Source organism: Phocoena phocoena, chromosome 10 (assembly GCF_963924675.1).
Source record: "Phocoena phocoena chromosome 10, mPhoPho1.1, whole genome shotgun sequence".
Lineage (NCBI taxonomy): Eukaryota > Metazoa > Chordata > Mammalia > Artiodactyla > Phocoenidae > Phocoena > Phocoena phocoena.
Genome location: NC_089228.1, coordinates 85,897,105 through 85,913,332, shown reverse-complemented (window position 1 = coordinate 85,913,332; position 16,228 = coordinate 85,897,105). Strand labels below are relative to the sequence as shown.

The window sequence follows — 16,228 nt, the reverse complement described above, 5'->3', positions numbered from 1 at the left end:
TATAAGTACAAGGAATGATATTCTTAACAGATTGCCTTTGTAAGGCCTTTAAGAAAATGTGGCAAGAATAGACGTCATTTTAAGAGGCTATTAACACTTGCTTCATCCTTGATAAAGACTGATAACCACTAAATAGTCGTATTAAAAAGCCGTTTATTTTGGTTATTCCAAGAGTTGTACAAGCTTTATGTTTTGGGATTGCAATGTTAAACTCACTCTAAATTCAGGATTTATTGTCATTACCTTAGTAATAGCTATGCAGATGGAGCATGGAATAGGGAATTCAGAGACCTGAGTTTATTCCCAAACTCACTTCAAATCTCTGTAGGTCTGTGATACAAAGGCATAGAACAATTCCAGTATTGAAGCCTTGATGAAAGTTTTGGCATATACAGGTAATAGATAAAAATTGCAAATATGTAAATGTGTTCTGATATCTTAAAGGTAATTTTGAGTTAAATTGTATAAGTTCAGGTTTGTGTTCGGGAGAGATTAAATCCCTAAGGTGTTTTTGTTAAGTATTTCGAATCAATGCTTGGAACTACAGTTAATACATAGTAGAGTGAAAATTTAATCCACCTATTAGGATAATACATTAGACTGTCAGGTATTAGACTTTTTTCCTGTATGCTGGGTTTTTACCTATTTGCCATATACTCAGTAGAAGTACAATTTATATAATTTTGAATATGGGGTTAGTATGGTTTGATATCCTATATGAAAACCTGCTTCTAACGTTGTGAATTTTAACCCTCTCCTCCTGCTGCTTGCTATGTGGTATGTTCAGGCATTGAGAAAATAAAAATCTTCAGGTAGAGAATAATGTTTAAACATAGGCCCTATCATTTAGTAAAGCATAACACTTTCTATAATAATGGCAATATGAAGGTATGCATCCTTCTAATCCAATAGTGAAAACATGCCTTTACTAAAATGCAGTGTCATTAGCTTGTTCTACACTCAGACGTCTCAATTCATAAAAACTCATAATTACAGCTAATTTCTGGTCCCCTAAAAATAAACTTCCTTTTAATTAAAAATAATTCTTCAAATAGGTTGAGCTGCCAATAATTGTTAACCAAAAACCACACGGTGTTTCTATGTGCTTTTTGCTGTGCCATAGGGGAACCATGCAGCTAGTATACCTCTTTCAGAAAGATGAGACAGTCCCAGGAGTGATCCAGAGGTCCTATCTAGGTATGTGCCTGTTTATGCTGTTTTCCTATATACATACTCACCTTATGCTCACAGTTGTAATTCTACTAGCTTTTCCTTGATTTCTGATTTAGCTTACTCTTCAGCTGAATGCCTGTCTCCTTTGACCAGTCTCTGTACTGCCTCCAGAGAAGCTAAGAGAAGGGCTCTGGTCATTTTTTATTTTCTCCTGCTTTTTAGTATCATTTCACTAGTGTCAGAAGAAAGAGGTTGTACCCTGACTGATAGAGAATCAACTAGTTACTGTTTATGGATAATAATGCCTGCAGATTTTTAGTGAAGCTGAAATCCTGTGGTACATTTCCTTTCCCTTAAATATGCCACCCTGCAGGACTGGCAGATGAGATCTACTCTGCTAAAACCAGCGCAGAAACAAGCCTGCCTCACTCCTCTTGGTCCCTTGCAGTAGCCTCTGGCTCAGGACAGATCTCTCCTTTCTGCTCTAGTTCTGTTGGCACAGCTTGTGGCAGCCTAACGCACCCAAGGCTTCGTGGGATGACTTCAGGCTAGCTCACTAGGTTCATCTGCTGTTAGAACAGTCGTTTCTCCGAAAGCATCTGAGGGCACAGTAAGATGATGTTTTACTTTTAATATTTGTCGTTCACTATATGAAACATTGGAAATACAATCATCCTCATAAGAAAGGACCACAGCATCTGCAAGATGATTTTGGAGTTGTGAGGTTATGCCTCACCCCTTACTTTTCTCCTCACTCTGTTTCTCCTCCTTGTGCCTTTTTCCTGTATACTGTGCTTTCTAGTTCAGTTTGATTAGAATGGGTCACCAACTTTAAAAGGACATTTTTAGGAAGAATTGTGTTACAGAGGTTTTCCTAAGAGATAACCAGAGAGAGGCCTTTCCAGTCATCAGAAAGACACAGGTACTCATGTGGAAGAGGAAATAGGTTGTACAGCAGGTCTGAGCACAGGAACCAAGTTAGGAATAAGTTTAGGTACAAACTTTGGAAGGGACATAACCAGAGTATTTGCTGTTTCACTTGCTTCTGATGTCCCCATTTACTGTATCCTATTTCCAGATAGTTTGGCTGTTAGTGTGTATGTCTCCATCCCCAGGAGCCCCACCTGTGGTGGGATCTACAAGGCTCCACTGGATGCACCACTCTGTCCACCAGAACGCTCACCCTGGAGATGACTTGGCATGAGAGAGGGAGGGGCAGGTTAGGAAAATGGAATGAAACCTTTAATCTTGGCCGAGGTTATAGATGTGAAGCGCCCCAGAGAGTCGGGCTCCCAGAGAACTCTTTCCAGCAGCAATGACAACTTGGTTCTGTAGGGGACACAAAACAGAATTCATTTTCCGTTCATAACATCTATTAAGTTCCTGCTGTAGTCCAGGCATCGTGTTATGCTCTGGAAATATAAAGATGAGTAAGACTTTGGCCAGACCCCAGGGCTTGAGCTTAAATACCCCTTTGGCAGATCTGTAGGTTCAGAAAACCACAGCTGAGGAAGTTCTCTCTAGTCCCTTCTCTGGTACATAAAGGAAAAGTGCGTCCATGTGTGTTTATTCAGCATCTGAGCTTTGGTGCAGTGTAGACGGCATATCTTGCGTAATAAGACTGCCACAAACAGGCTGGCCTTTGTCAGTGTGTTCACACCGCCTACTCTGCCCCTGCTGCTTGAAATATTGTAGGAACTGTCTTTCAAAATGGTCTAAGCTTGTACACGTTTTTAAACATTTTTTGAGGTGGATTTTAGTTTTGGAAACTGTGAAGAGTTTTTCTGGACCATGGCTGATAAATGAGGTGTAGCTGATCAAACTGGCTGATAGGGTTGTGGTAGAGCAGGCTGTGACCATAAAATGACCAACCCTTCTGTGACGTTTCTCATTGACTTAATTTTGAAAACTACCAATGGAATCCAGAAATAAAGGCTAACATGTTGAGCCTTTACCATATGTCAAATACTGTGCTGAACCCTTTGCTTGTATCTTTTTAAATACACTAGTGTCAGATAAGAGGGAAAATCTCAACTCTTATTTATGGAATTACTCATTTACTGGATTTGCCTGTAGTCTGTGAGCTAAGTTTCCTCTCCATTTCCTGGTTAAACCATCTTCATACCTAAAATCAAGTCTTACCCTGCTTCTTGCCCTCTCTGCCCAGTCATCCTACTCCTAGTTCCAGATCCACTCAGGCCCGAGGGGCCCTGCAAGGCCTTCCCTGACTCCACCAGCATAGACTTCCATTTATCTCTGACTGCCTTTGGTCGTCCTAAATGGACCTGCTGGTCTTACAGGTGTTTCATTTTTCCACTTAGACTCTAAGAACCTGGGGGCAGGGACCAGGTTTGTCTGCCTCTCTGGTGCCCAGTGTAACACTGCTCCGCCAGGGCCCTGGGGCTGACTGAAGGCAGCCCCACAGGAAGTGGCAGTACCACTCAGGTAAGTGCCAAGTCCTCCTGGTTCTAGCTGGTTACTAGTTCAGTACTTAATGCTCACGTAGAGAAAGGAGTCTTCAAAGTCATAACTTTTACTCAAGTAAAAGGCCACCCTCTCTGATCATCCTCAGATTGTGTGTGTCCATTTTTTAAAGATAACCTTTGATTTATCTTTACACTGAATGCTTTAGGGGCCCCCAGTCTTAGTTGACTTGTGAAATGTAATAAGGAAGATGAACTTGCATTGTTATACAGAAAGGAATCAAATATACTTTTAGATGATCTGTACCACCCCCTTCAGTTGGTATAAATAATGGTTGAGTATTTGCTTTCGAGCTTGCCTATAAATGAGTTACAGCAAGGGCTACTTGAACTTCATCTCATAGTTCACTTTTTACCATTTAATCCTACACTGATTTGCATTTTATTTAACTTCCCATGTGTATAAATCTTAAAAATTTCTCTCTCTCTCATAGCCTAGCATAATTCCATACACTGTCATATCCTAAAATAAATGAGTGGAATCAGTGGTTTAGCTGTATATTTTAAGATAAAACCCATTTAATCTGTTGTATCTATTAAAAATTCAAAATGTGCATACCCCTTGACCTAGCAGTCTTCTAGGAATCTTACCAGCAGAGAAATTTGCACAGTTATAAAGATACAAGAATGCTCACTAGAGCGTTGTCTGCAATAGGAAAAAAAATGGAAATAACTATGAGATATAACTAAATGTCTATTGAGAAAGTAAACCAAAGAAATAAAATATGGTGCATCCAGACAATAAATTACTATTCAGTCATTGAAAAGAATCAGTTCTATATGTACTTGTCTGGAAGGAGGCACTGAAAGACAGTTACATGTGTATTGTTTCTAAAGTCATACAAAAACAGTCTTGTAGAAGAAGAACCAAAATATTAACAGTGCTTAGCCAGTATGGCAAGTGAAGGGCCCAGGATAATATGTTAGGCTTTGTGGGATGTCAGTCTGAGGCAACTGATCAACGGTAACAGTAGCAGCTGTAAGGAAAGGAATGACCGTGGCTATATTCCACTAAAACTTGAGACACTGCAAGTTGAACTTCATATAAATTTCATGTGTCACAAAATATATTTTTTGATCATTGCAAACATGTCAATCATTTTTAGTTCATGGGCTATACGAAAACGGGCAGCCAGCTAGAGTTGGCCCACAGGCTGTAATTTGCTAACCCCTGCTGTAGAGGATGAAGTTGGAGGGGTAGCAAGGGAAACTTTTTACCAAAAAATGATGGGATTATGTGTGAGTTTTTGTGTGTCCCTCTATTTTTCAAATAAAAAAATCTAAAATACATACAAAATGAGATCATCCCCAAATCCCAGTCTTAGAACAAATGCAGATATCAAAGTGGTACAGTCTTGGTACTCACCTTTTTCTTTGACCTCACAGTGATCATAGAGCTCCCAAACCTTGAGCCTGCCTGGAAAACACACAGTCTGTTAATAGCCTTTGAAACCGCACCATGGGGCTTCTCTGGTGGCACAGTGGTTAAGAATCTGCCTGCCAATGCGGGGGACACAAGTTTGAGCCCTGGCCCTGTAGGATCCCACATGCTGCGGAGCAACTAAGCCCTAAGCCCGTGCACCACAACTAGAGAAAGCCCGCACACAGCAACACAGACCCAACGCAGCCAAAAATAAATTTATAAAAAAAACCCACCATGTTATTTTATCAACTTGAAATAAGGGGAAGGGCTGCTTTTTTTTGGGTAGTTTTTCATTTTTTTCAGAAGGTACTTACTTCAGGAGAAATCAATACGTATTGGGCCTGAAAGAAAGTGATGAGAAAGGGAGACAACGTTATTACTGTTCATGGGGGTTTTTTTAAACCAATTTTAATTACACCCTTACACTCACATTTCTTCATTTTAGAGAAGCCCTTTGTCACCAGAAATTCCACTTATAGTTTAGCTCAGAAAAATAGATGTATAAAAATGTTTATATGTGAATATTTCTTACTATAACAGCAAAAATTTGAAATGGACTAAGTGACTAATAATAATCACTTAATGATTAAACTGGTTTATCTACAGATAAAATACTAGGTATCTGGTAGATATATTGTATAAGACTATAGGAAGGCATAGAAAACAAAGTTGTATACAAAATCTTGTACAATATGGTCACCACCGTTAATAAGATACGCACAGTGTAGTGGTTAAGAGTGCACTTTAGAATCAGCTCTTGGTTCAAGTCTCTGTTCTGCTATTTCCTAGCTGTGTGACCTGTAACAACTTCCTTCTCCAATCTTCAATTTCTTTATAATGGGTATAAAATACCAAATTAATAGCTTTGATGTGGATTAGATTTTTTATGTGTAGCATAGTGCTAGGCACAGAGTGAATACACAGTAAATGGTAGCAATTAAGTTCATAGCAAAATACTAGAAGGATACACATCAAAAGGTTAACAGACGTTATCTCTGTAGAGTAGAATTCTAGGTAGATTTTAATTTTCTTTGTACTGTTTATTTTCTAATATTTTTACAATAAACTTTCACTTTTTGCAATTTAAAAAGTGATTTTTAAGTTTAAAAATAACAGCCAAGTGTTTTAGACCCAGGAAACTTAAGGAAACCCACCTGAGAAAAGGAATAAAACAAAGCAATGAAAGATGAAATAAAAAGATTGGGAGTCTTCTTGAAACTCCAATGGCCGTGGCCTGTTTTCTTCTGCCTTGGGCTCCTAACCAAGCAGTGGCCGGCTCTGACCAAGAACCAATATGACACCCCATCCAACTGCAGCTGTGGGGGGTGAACACAGCAGAACTGCCAGTAAGCAGGCAGCCTGGGCCTACAGACACAAGCAAGGGATTGTGTCCTGACCCCAGGTAAGGGGCAGGCTACCTGAGTTCAGGCAGAAATATTAAGAGTTCTGTAGTGGACATAATTTACTAAGGCATCAGCAAGTAGCCATCCTTTCCCAGGATGGTATGGAATTGTGTACAAGAACAGTTACCTTTTCTTCTGGACATGGAGCTACCCATGATTTGCATTTGCCTGTCATGTCGCCCAAGGTGACCTGTTTGCCATTATACACATAGACACGGCCATCTTCTCCCCCCATCAGTCCAGAGGTTACATCTGTGATTCTCAGTGGGGCTGCCATGATGATTTCATCTGTAAACAATGAAAACCAGCAGCAGGAAGTATCTACTCGCTGTCATTGTTGCACTACACTACTGGATCCTGACCCAACCTTCCACAAATAATATTAGTACACCTTTTACTAGGTCTGTCCTGATTTCATTCCAATGTAGTCAGAGGCTTTTGTTTTCTGTTATCATTCATTAATAATAGTTCATGTGGGTGGCTCTCGTGTCACCATGTTCAAAAAGTACTACTCTTGTACATCCAGCTCTGGTCTTGATTCATTACGAGGTTACAGCCTAGGTGAGCCAATTAGGGGGACCCATCAATTAAGCAAAGGACTTTCTTACTGGCCCGAGACACCGTTCCTTCCTACCTAAGCCATCGTTATCCAGGTCACTCAAGTGCAGAACGCCACCAAATCGGGAGAAGCGGCGGTCTCCACTGAAGGTGCTGAGCAGAGAAGGCCGCAAGTCAGGTGGCAGTTCATACATCCGAGTGCTCCCACCTTGGTGCAAGGTCGTGGTCAGGAATGCCATCTTCGCCACGACATCTGAAATAAACCACAGTATGGTAACTGCTGTCATCACAAGGACGAAGATAGGACATAGAAGTTATCGGTTACTTTGTGTCACTGACTTTCAGGATTACTGTGAGATAGTTAAGTTTGTGAATGCCAAGGTTTTTTTTTAATATATGATCATTATAAAAGGTGTGGGAAACACCCCAAAAAAGTATAAAGAAGAAAACGTATATAAAGCATATATTTCTTTCTGGACAATGATATATCCTTACATATACATACACACATCTTAATGGGGGTTTTTGCAGATTATAAAATTCTTTTTATGCTCAGGCCATTTTTAAGTTTTTGCTTTTGTAATGAATACTATGATAAATATCCTTCCCCAGAGTTCTGAGTATTTTATGAGAACAGATTCTTAGAAGGGGCCCATAGAGCCTTGGATTTGGGGAATGGCTCTTGCCATTTTGCCAGACCTCTTTCTAGAAAAGGTATATCAATTTACATTTCACAAGCAGTGTGTCAGTTCCCATCTCACTTCAACCTTGCCATCGTTGAGTATTCTTTTTCATACTGAAAGTACTTCATAGTTTTTAATCAGCACTCTAAAATCCTCACTGAATATTCAAACTTGTATATAGTGGCCACATTTCTGACCCAGAGATCCTACTCAAACTTGCCCTGAAAGTAGATCAGATTTTTCACATTTAACTTAATCTGTCCCTAGAGCTGTGATTCCCCAACTATACACTGAAACGCTTCAGCGAACTCACGGGGATACTGCAGGTATCTTGAACTTTTGCTGGTAACACAATGACATCTGTCTGATGCCACATGACCTACCTGCTGGAGGTGGGTCATAGTTTCAACATTAGATCCCTATGTTCCTTTCAATGATGTCACATCTTTGCAAAACTGGGATTTTATCATAATGGGTTGTTACGGTAAAATGCAGGTACCACCAGAAAATCAGTGTGGATCGAGATGAGGATAGCGGTGTCTAATCTGATTCCAGGGTTTGAGAAGTGGTACAGTACCCCAAAGGAGCTAAGCTGTTAGGACATAAACACAGCATCTGCAACCTACTGAGTCCCCCGGGGCCCCATACTGAGAAAGGCCCTGTGCTTGGCTTTATGCTCTCCTGTTAAGAAAAATGATCCAGAATTTCAGGTAACAAATTTTGTCTGGGCCCCTCAAATTATGTGGGTGAAATACAATCAAAATACAAGTAAAAATAGGAAAATCTGAGCAAGATTGGTGGATTGTATCTGTTGATAACCCAGTTGTGACACTGGTTATGGTGTGCAGATTATCATCATTGGGGAAAACTGGATAAAATGTAACATGACCTTTATTATTTCTTACAACTGCAGGTGACTTTATACTTATCTCAAAAAGCATCATTTATATATATGTATCATATATAATTAACCTGTATATTCTGTATTTTATACAATATTTGATAATGGAGAAAATTATTAAGGCAGTAAAGGGACTAAAACTAAGAAAATTTGGGAAGCTCTAATTCACAGCACTCTGAGGGCAAGAGTGCTGACCCAGAATTAGTAATGTGTGTTGCAAGAGTGTAGAAATCACTACCTAGACTCTGTAAAGAAGAAAACAACGATTCCAAAGCTAAGGCAGCAACTTTCTGTTGTAATGCTTTGTCCTTACTCATGCAAGGAAAGATTTAACCACTCCTTTGCCCAATCCACTTCTACGTATCATTCAAATGTATTGTACGAAATGAAAAATAATTTCACAATGTGTAGTAAGAGTCTTAAGATTAGACCCTCTAGCAATAGGATGATGGTAGTAAATGTTGGCATGTGTGTATGGAAAAAATGTGATACAAGTATCAAAAGTAATGTTTTAGAAGGATATTTAACATGCGAACATGCTTAAGATATAAAATATTAGGTGTGAAAAAATATGTATGCATTTAAGCTTTAAAATATCTGGATAAGGGGTGATTTTTTTTCTTCTATATACCTTCCTTATATTTTCACAAGTTTCTATAATAAGCATAACTTACTTTTATACTCTTGGAGGGAGTAGATTTTTGTTTTGTTCTTTTAACTCACCCATAAATCAGACAAAATAATGTTTTATTAACATACACCCTCAGAGTGGACCTGTTCCTGGTGAATTGGGTTATAAAATTTGCTCCGCCTCCAAGCTCAACGGGATAGGAGCTTTAAAAACACACCAAGTTACTTTCACGTGTGATTTTCAGCAAACCTTTGAAGTAGATATTATAAGCTGTGTTTTACATTCAGGGAGTTTAACTTCCCCAAGGTGACCCAGCTTGCTATTAATGAGGAAAGGAAATATTCAAATGCAGGTCTGTCTGCCTCCATATCTCCTAACTTTCCCCCAATATGACTTGGTCAAGGAGCCACATGACTAAAAGGAAGCAAGTTTCATGGCGGGCGACCTACCTTGAGTCGGGGCCCCAACCAGCAGTACTTGTGTACGGGTCCCATTCATCATCACATGGCCACTGGACAGGGAGGTACCCAGTTTCCCCATTGCCTGTGAAATAGCAGTAAGTCAATATAGTACAGCTAAGAAAACTTTCACTGTGGTGTCCACTTTCCTGGGGAGGGAGGGGCTGTCATACCTTGTCTCCAGAGATGGTAAACCGGCTTTGACAGTTTGGTGGGAAATAGCCAGATACCCGTCCAGGGCTCTGTTTCTCATCACGAGTGTGGAACAAATGGTCCAGACTGGAATGAAGCACACTGGTCTTAGCTGATGGGGCACAGGGTTCAATGCTGGCCAGGTATTGAGGTCCAAGGAAAGACAACCCACATCTTCCCCACGCATATGCCCCCCTCCCTGTATGCCCCTGGTCCCTGTGAACCTAGACATGAGCGTGGGGTGCTTTCAGAATGAATCCCAATATCAAGGCTCTCCAGATGTGAGGTTAACCATTCTACTTCCCGACTGACAAAATAGAGGGATGCCTACTGTTAAGGGCTGAATTATGTTCCCCCAAAATTCATATGTTGAAATCCTAACTGCCAGTACCTCAGAATGTGATGGCATTTGGAGATAAAGTTTTTAAAGAGGTAATCATGCTAAAATGAGGTCATTAGGGTGGGGCCCTGACCAATAGGACTAGTGTCCTTGTAAGAAGAGGGAAAGACACCAGGGATGGGGGCACACAAAAGAGGCTGTGTGAGACACAAGGAGAAGGTGGTCGTCTAGTGAGCGAAGGAGAGGCGCCCTTGAGGAAACCAACCCTGCTGACACCTTGATCTCAGATCTCTAACCTCCAAAACTATGAGACCATCAATTCGTGCTGCTTAAACCACACAGCCTATGGTACTTTGTATGGCAGCCCTGGCAAACTAACACACCCATCTCTCTTTTAAACGTCTAAAAAGGAACATTTGCAACCTTGCCCCAGAGCCTTAGCGTTTCCTTGAAGGGTAAGAATTTCTTAGCTGCTTCCTCCGAACCCCACACTCAGTGGGCTCCCACGGCTACAGGCACCTGCCCCTCGTGCTCACTGGTCCCTGGGCCCCAACATCAGTGCTCACCTACTGGCGTTCTTCCAGGTCGGGCTCCCAGCCAACAGCAAAGTCCTGTTGTTGACACTGACACCATGAAGGGAGTATCCTAACCAGGCGAAGTCCTCCTCGCCTCGCACCATCCAGTTGGCCGCCTCCACATTCAGCTCTTCTACACAAGACAACCAGTGCCTTTTACTTTATGTGGAAAGACTAACAGAATGGAAAGAGTGGGCCCCTTTTGTAGGACAATGAGAAATGGGTTCACTGGGCTGAGTTTTTGCCACAACTCATGTGCCCCCTTGCTGTCCCCAGGGTCCCAATGTCAGAAATGGAACTCACGCTTCATATAAGCAATGCATTTCTAGAGCTCACTTCTGTGGAGTAGAGGATGCTATTTAAAAAGAGGGCCTGGGGCTTCCCTGGTGGCGCAGTGGTTGAGAGTCCGCCTGCTGATGCAGGGGACGCGGGTTTGTGCCCCTGTCCGGGAGGATCCCACATGCCGCGGAGCGGCTGAGCCCGTGAGCCATGGCCGCTGGGCCTGCGCGTCCGGAGCCTGTGCTCCGCGACGGGAGAGGCTACGGCAGTGAGAGGCCCGCGTGCCGCAAAAATAAATAAATAAATACATACATACATAAATTAAAAAAGGGGGCCTGTTAGGAGTTTCCTGGCGGTGCAGTGGTTAGGACTCTGTGCTCTCACTGCCAAGGGCCCGAGTTCAATCCCTGGCCAGGGAACTAAGATCCCACAAGCCGCACGGCAAAAAGGGCCTTTGGACAGTTAGAGCATCACTGGGATGCTTGAGTGTTTCTACTCTTCCATTCCACTGAGACACTATAAGAATAACTATCGCTCCCTCCTCTGGATCTGGACCTACACGCTGGATCCCTCTATGTTTATTCAGTGAATCTATCCATATCATTTGCCAGAACATCTGTAAGAATAAGAGTGTTAGAAAATTTAGGTGAAATGCTATGCAATGAGGAAAATAGGACAAAAACCCATATGCAAGAGAAGGCACCACAGACTAGAGCAGCGGAGGTCTCCGCCCATTCCACCCCCAGCCCCAGAAAGCACTACCTTTGTCGCTGTGGCTGGAGCCAGAATAAAACGCAGCCACAATTCCCTTCTGTTTCCCTCCACCTGGAGCAAAAGGGGAGCCAATCACCAGGTCAGGTTCACTGTCTCCATTCACATCTGCAGCCAAGAGTGTCCAGCCCAAGTTACAGTAGGTGTCCTAAAGAGGAAACAGGAAAATCCGTCTTACTCAGCCCTTGAGGCAAGTAGGATATGGCGAGTTCTAGTTTTCTGTACCTGTCAAAGGTGCTCAACATACCGGGCAAGAGATGGTGATGTTGGGGGAAGAAGGTAGTCTTCCTTGTTTGGAACCGAAGTAGATGTACACGGCACCCTAGACAAGGACAAACCACAGGGCGATCGTTAAGACTTGGTGGTGACCCGAGAACCTTAAATAATAGCAAGACAAAGGTGACTGATGATGAAATAAATCACCATCAGAGTCCTGTAGGGTCAGGAGCTTAGTTACTGCCAGAAGTCAGTGTCCAGTCCTGTGTATTGGCCACGTCCATCAGACTACTAGAGCCCCCAAAGCAGAAACTGTCATTTTTATCTTTGCCTCCCCAGCGTCTTGCTCCGGATCTGCCATCCATAATTGTTCAGTGTATTTGCAGAATGACCTACTCAACTCCCCACCCCTTCAAGCCCGAGCTCAGTTTCTGGCTTTTCAACGAAGCCCTCCTCCGGCCCAGCCCATTATTTCTCTGAACACTAACACGTTGTGTCAGTACTGCTTACTTGCCTTGGGATGCAGACCGTGCTGTTACTGTGTTACGAACTAGTTCTCAGTTCTCGTCTTATAACTTGCCTGTCTCCATCCCTACTCCTTCTACATGCATTTATTTTCCATAGTGAACCAAGGACTGAGTACACAGTGGTGGATGAGACCAACCTCTCTCCACCCCAAAAGCTGGCCAATTGGCAACTGTGACACCACAGCGTGGGGAGCTACCAAGGTGGAGCGAGCACAGAACAACGAAGTGTCTCCTGAGCCAGGGATTAGATCACACTTCCTGCAAGAAGCGACATTTCACCCCTATGGAAAATAGGGGAGAAAGGGCTTTCCAGGTGGAGGGAGCTAGGTGAGCTCCAGTCCTAACGTGAGGGCACCTGATGGGTCTGGATGACAAATTGTTCACGGGACTAGAAACAGGGTGAGGTAGGAGAGGGAAACGAAGGGCCTTTGACTCCACTGTCACTCGCGGTGCCCGGCTATGGTGTGGAGGACTTGTGGGAGGAAAGCCCTGTGGGCCAGGACCCAGGATCTCTGCTCTCGGTAAGAAAAGAGGGAACCCGCTCCAGGAAGTCACCTCCCTGCTGTGATGACAGGAAGCTATGGATTAGCTGGAATTTCTACCTTCCCTATCATTCAGCATCCCGGGGGAGGGGGGAGGGAGAGTACAGTACCCGGTGGAGAGCCACCCGTGAAGCCCAACTAAGGCCAGGGAGGCAGGAACAGGAGCTGCCAGGTAACCGGAGTCCCATCAAGGACCTGCGTGGGGGGCTGGGACCATCTCCCTACAAAAGCTCTGCCCGGCACCCCTGCTGCCTGCTTTCCTCCGGAGCCGCCGCTCAGTGTCTCCTCCCCTCCCGCCCTATCCACTACCATCACCCCCAGCAGCCTCCTTACTGTGTACGTGAGCTTCTCGGAGCCCACTGAGGGGGCTCCCACGGCCAGGTCCGGCACGCCGTCCTTGTTAAAGTCCAGCACGGCCACGGCAGAGCCGAACCGACCTGAAGGCTGAAGAGGCACCAGTTACTTCCCCTGGGCTGAGCCACAACCTCAGGAAGAGCACACCTGACTCCCTGGGGGACCCCACCCAGTATCCCAGGACTGAGGAGCAAAACTGCAGCCGCCTGTAACACACCCATGACCCGCCAGATGGGTAGCTCTGCCCTAAGGATGTTTTTGGCTCATCTGTCTGCCCCGAGGGGAAGATGAGGTGCCGGAGAGAAGAATGTCGGTTCTTAAAAGTTCTAGGTTTTCAGAAAATGGTCTGGTGTGTATCATGCCCCACGTTAAGGACCAGACTCCTCTTGGAAAGTATCCAAGATAATAATCACATAACAGTAGCTAACATCTGTCGAATACTCAGGAGGTTCTAGAGCCATGCTCTCCAGTGCGGTAGCCACTAGCTAAATGTGCCTATTACTTTTAAATTTAAATTACCTAACATTAAACCAAAAGAGTTTTTCAGTTGCACTGGCCACATTCAAATGCTCAAAAGCCAAAGCACTTAGTAGCTCCCACACTGAACAGCACAGCTTTAAAGGATCTCCATCATCACTGAAAGTTCTATCGATGACAGTGCTGTAGACACTAAGCATTTCACATGGATTAACGTACATACTTTTATTACTCCTACTTTTGTGGTTTACAGATGGAAAATTCACTCCATTCAGGGACAGTTTTCTTCCAAGGTGGATTTTCTAGATCTTTCATCTCCTACTGTCTAGAGTGAGCCTAGACCTAAATATAACTCATGAGGTTCTCCTATTCTTTCACAACTTATCTAACAATGAAGAAGAGTCTTGCACAAGTGATGCTTGCCACATAACACACACGCCCCAGAACCCACATCTGTTATTTGTTGGCTAATCTCCCTATACCTGTGGCGCAATGGCATTTGAGAACACAGCCCCTTTCTACAAGGCAGGAACTTGATAAATAAGAGAGGACTGCCCCGGGACACAAGCGCATTGGGGCAGTATGGGGACCAATGAGTAGGGGTCCCTGCCAACTGAAGATGGGTTCGTTTCATCACCACTAGCTTTACCATCAAGCCCTCCTGCAGGGTAACCATCATTCCAAGAAAAGCACAGCATTCTAAAAGTAGGCAAATGCTTATCTATCCTAATCTTCCACTTTATAGACAAGGACCAGAAAGGTTAACTGCAGACCAGGGATGAGTACAGGATTCCCATCCCTAGCACATGCCTTAATCTGGCCATCTTCCAAATTATCAAAGGTCACTGGGACAAGAGAGCATGGAGCTACCTCCTTCCTCACCCCAAGTGTCTTTGAGAGAATTTCTCATACACAGGAAGCAGTTGCCTTTCTTATTCCTTGTCTACAGGAGACCAAAGGATTACACTTTACACCACAGTCTGACAGGGAAATGGCTTGGTGAAGAAAGAAGTAACAAGAATGAGTTGATTTCGGAACTTTCTCATGTGGTGTCAGAAGGTTCCAGAAAATGCTGTCCCTCTGGTACTGTGTGACCTCCTACACTGGTCATCAACTTAACACCTTTCGGACTCAAAGGTTCCTTCCATCAGAGCTTAAACTAGATTATATGGACTTCCCTGGTGGTGCAGTGGTTAAGAATCCGCCTGCTAATGCAGGAGACACAGGTTCGAGCCCTGGTCCGGGAAGATCCCACATGCCGCAGAGCAACTAAGCCCATGCACCACAACTACTGAGCCCATGTGCCGCAACTACTGAAGCCTGTGTGCCTACAGCCTGTGCTCCGCAACGAGAGAAGCCTCGGCAATGAGAAGCCCGTGCACCGCAACGAAGAGTAGCCTCCACTCATCACAACTAGAGAAAGCCCGCTCGCAGCAACAAAGACCCCACGCAGCCAAGAATAAATAAATTTATTTTTTAAAAAGCCTAGCTTATAAACCATTGGGCTTTTCATTATTTAAAGTATGTTCAGGTGCACCATCTTATTTTTTCACAGCATTAACTCCACAGCGAACGTTTTAATGGTATGTCTGGGGCAAGAAACCATCTGACCTCAAATTCCCCTGGTGCTTGATATTTGGAGCTTGCAGTGTCACCAAAGCCCCCATACTCATCTGTGGCTGGTAGCAGGGCTCTGTCGGCCCCTCCTTATTCATTGCTCACGTAAGGACTAATACCAAACACGTCAGGGAGGAAAACCCTCCCGGTCTCTAGTGCTCCCACGAGGAATTCATGCTGTCTCCGTGCGGAACATCTGTACAGTCACTGCGGGACTCCTCTGGTGGTGAATAACGACCCAACGGAACGAAACCTGAACAGTCTGGAGTTCAGTTAATAGCAGTTTACCAGTGTTGGGCTTCCCTGGTGGCACAGTGGTTAAGAATCCGCCTGCCAGTGCAGAGGACATGGGTGCGAGCCCTGGTCCGGGAAGATCCCACATGCCGCGGAGCAACTAAGCCCGTGCGCCACAACTAATGAGCCTGCATACCACAACTACTGAAGCCCGTGTGCCTAGAGCCCGTGCTCTGCAACAAGAGAAGCCACTGCAGTGAGAAGCCTGCGCACCGCAACGAAGAGTAGCCCCTGCTCGCCACAACTCGAGAAAGCCTGTGTGCAGCAACGAAGACCCAATGCAGCCAAAAATAAATAATTTTTTTTTAAAAATAGCAATTTACCAGTGTTG

At 43.8% G+C, this 16,228-nt stretch overlaps 1 protein-coding gene across 1 annotated transcript in view; it reads right to left on the bottom strand.

Moving 5' to 3' along the window:
- Positions 1-2,396: 2,396 nt before the first annotated feature.
- Positions 2,397-16,228, bottom strand: part of GPLD1 (glycosylphosphatidylinositol specific phospholipase D1) — a 46,372-nt gene continuing 32,540 nt past the window's right edge. The window contains exons 15-25 of the mRNA XM_065885218.1: positions 13,489-13,599; positions 12,118-12,192; positions 11,862-12,018; positions 10,812-10,953; positions 9,887-9,992; positions 9,705-9,798; positions 7,117-7,293; positions 6,610-6,770; positions 5,394-5,420; positions 5,023-5,073; positions 2,397-2,502 (exon numbers count right to left, since the gene is read on the bottom strand). Of these exons, the coding sequence (XP_065741290.1) occupies positions 2,416-2,502; positions 5,023-5,073; positions 5,394-5,420; positions 6,610-6,770; positions 7,117-7,293; positions 9,705-9,798; positions 9,887-9,992; positions 10,812-10,953; positions 11,862-12,018; positions 12,118-12,192; positions 13,489-13,599 (1,188 nt within the window). The 3' untranslated portion in view covers positions 2,397-2,415. The remainder of the gene's footprint in view (positions 2,503-5,022; positions 5,074-5,393; positions 5,421-6,609; positions 6,771-7,116; positions 7,294-9,704; positions 9,799-9,886; positions 9,993-10,811; positions 10,954-11,861; positions 12,019-12,117; positions 12,193-13,488; positions 13,600-16,228) is intronic.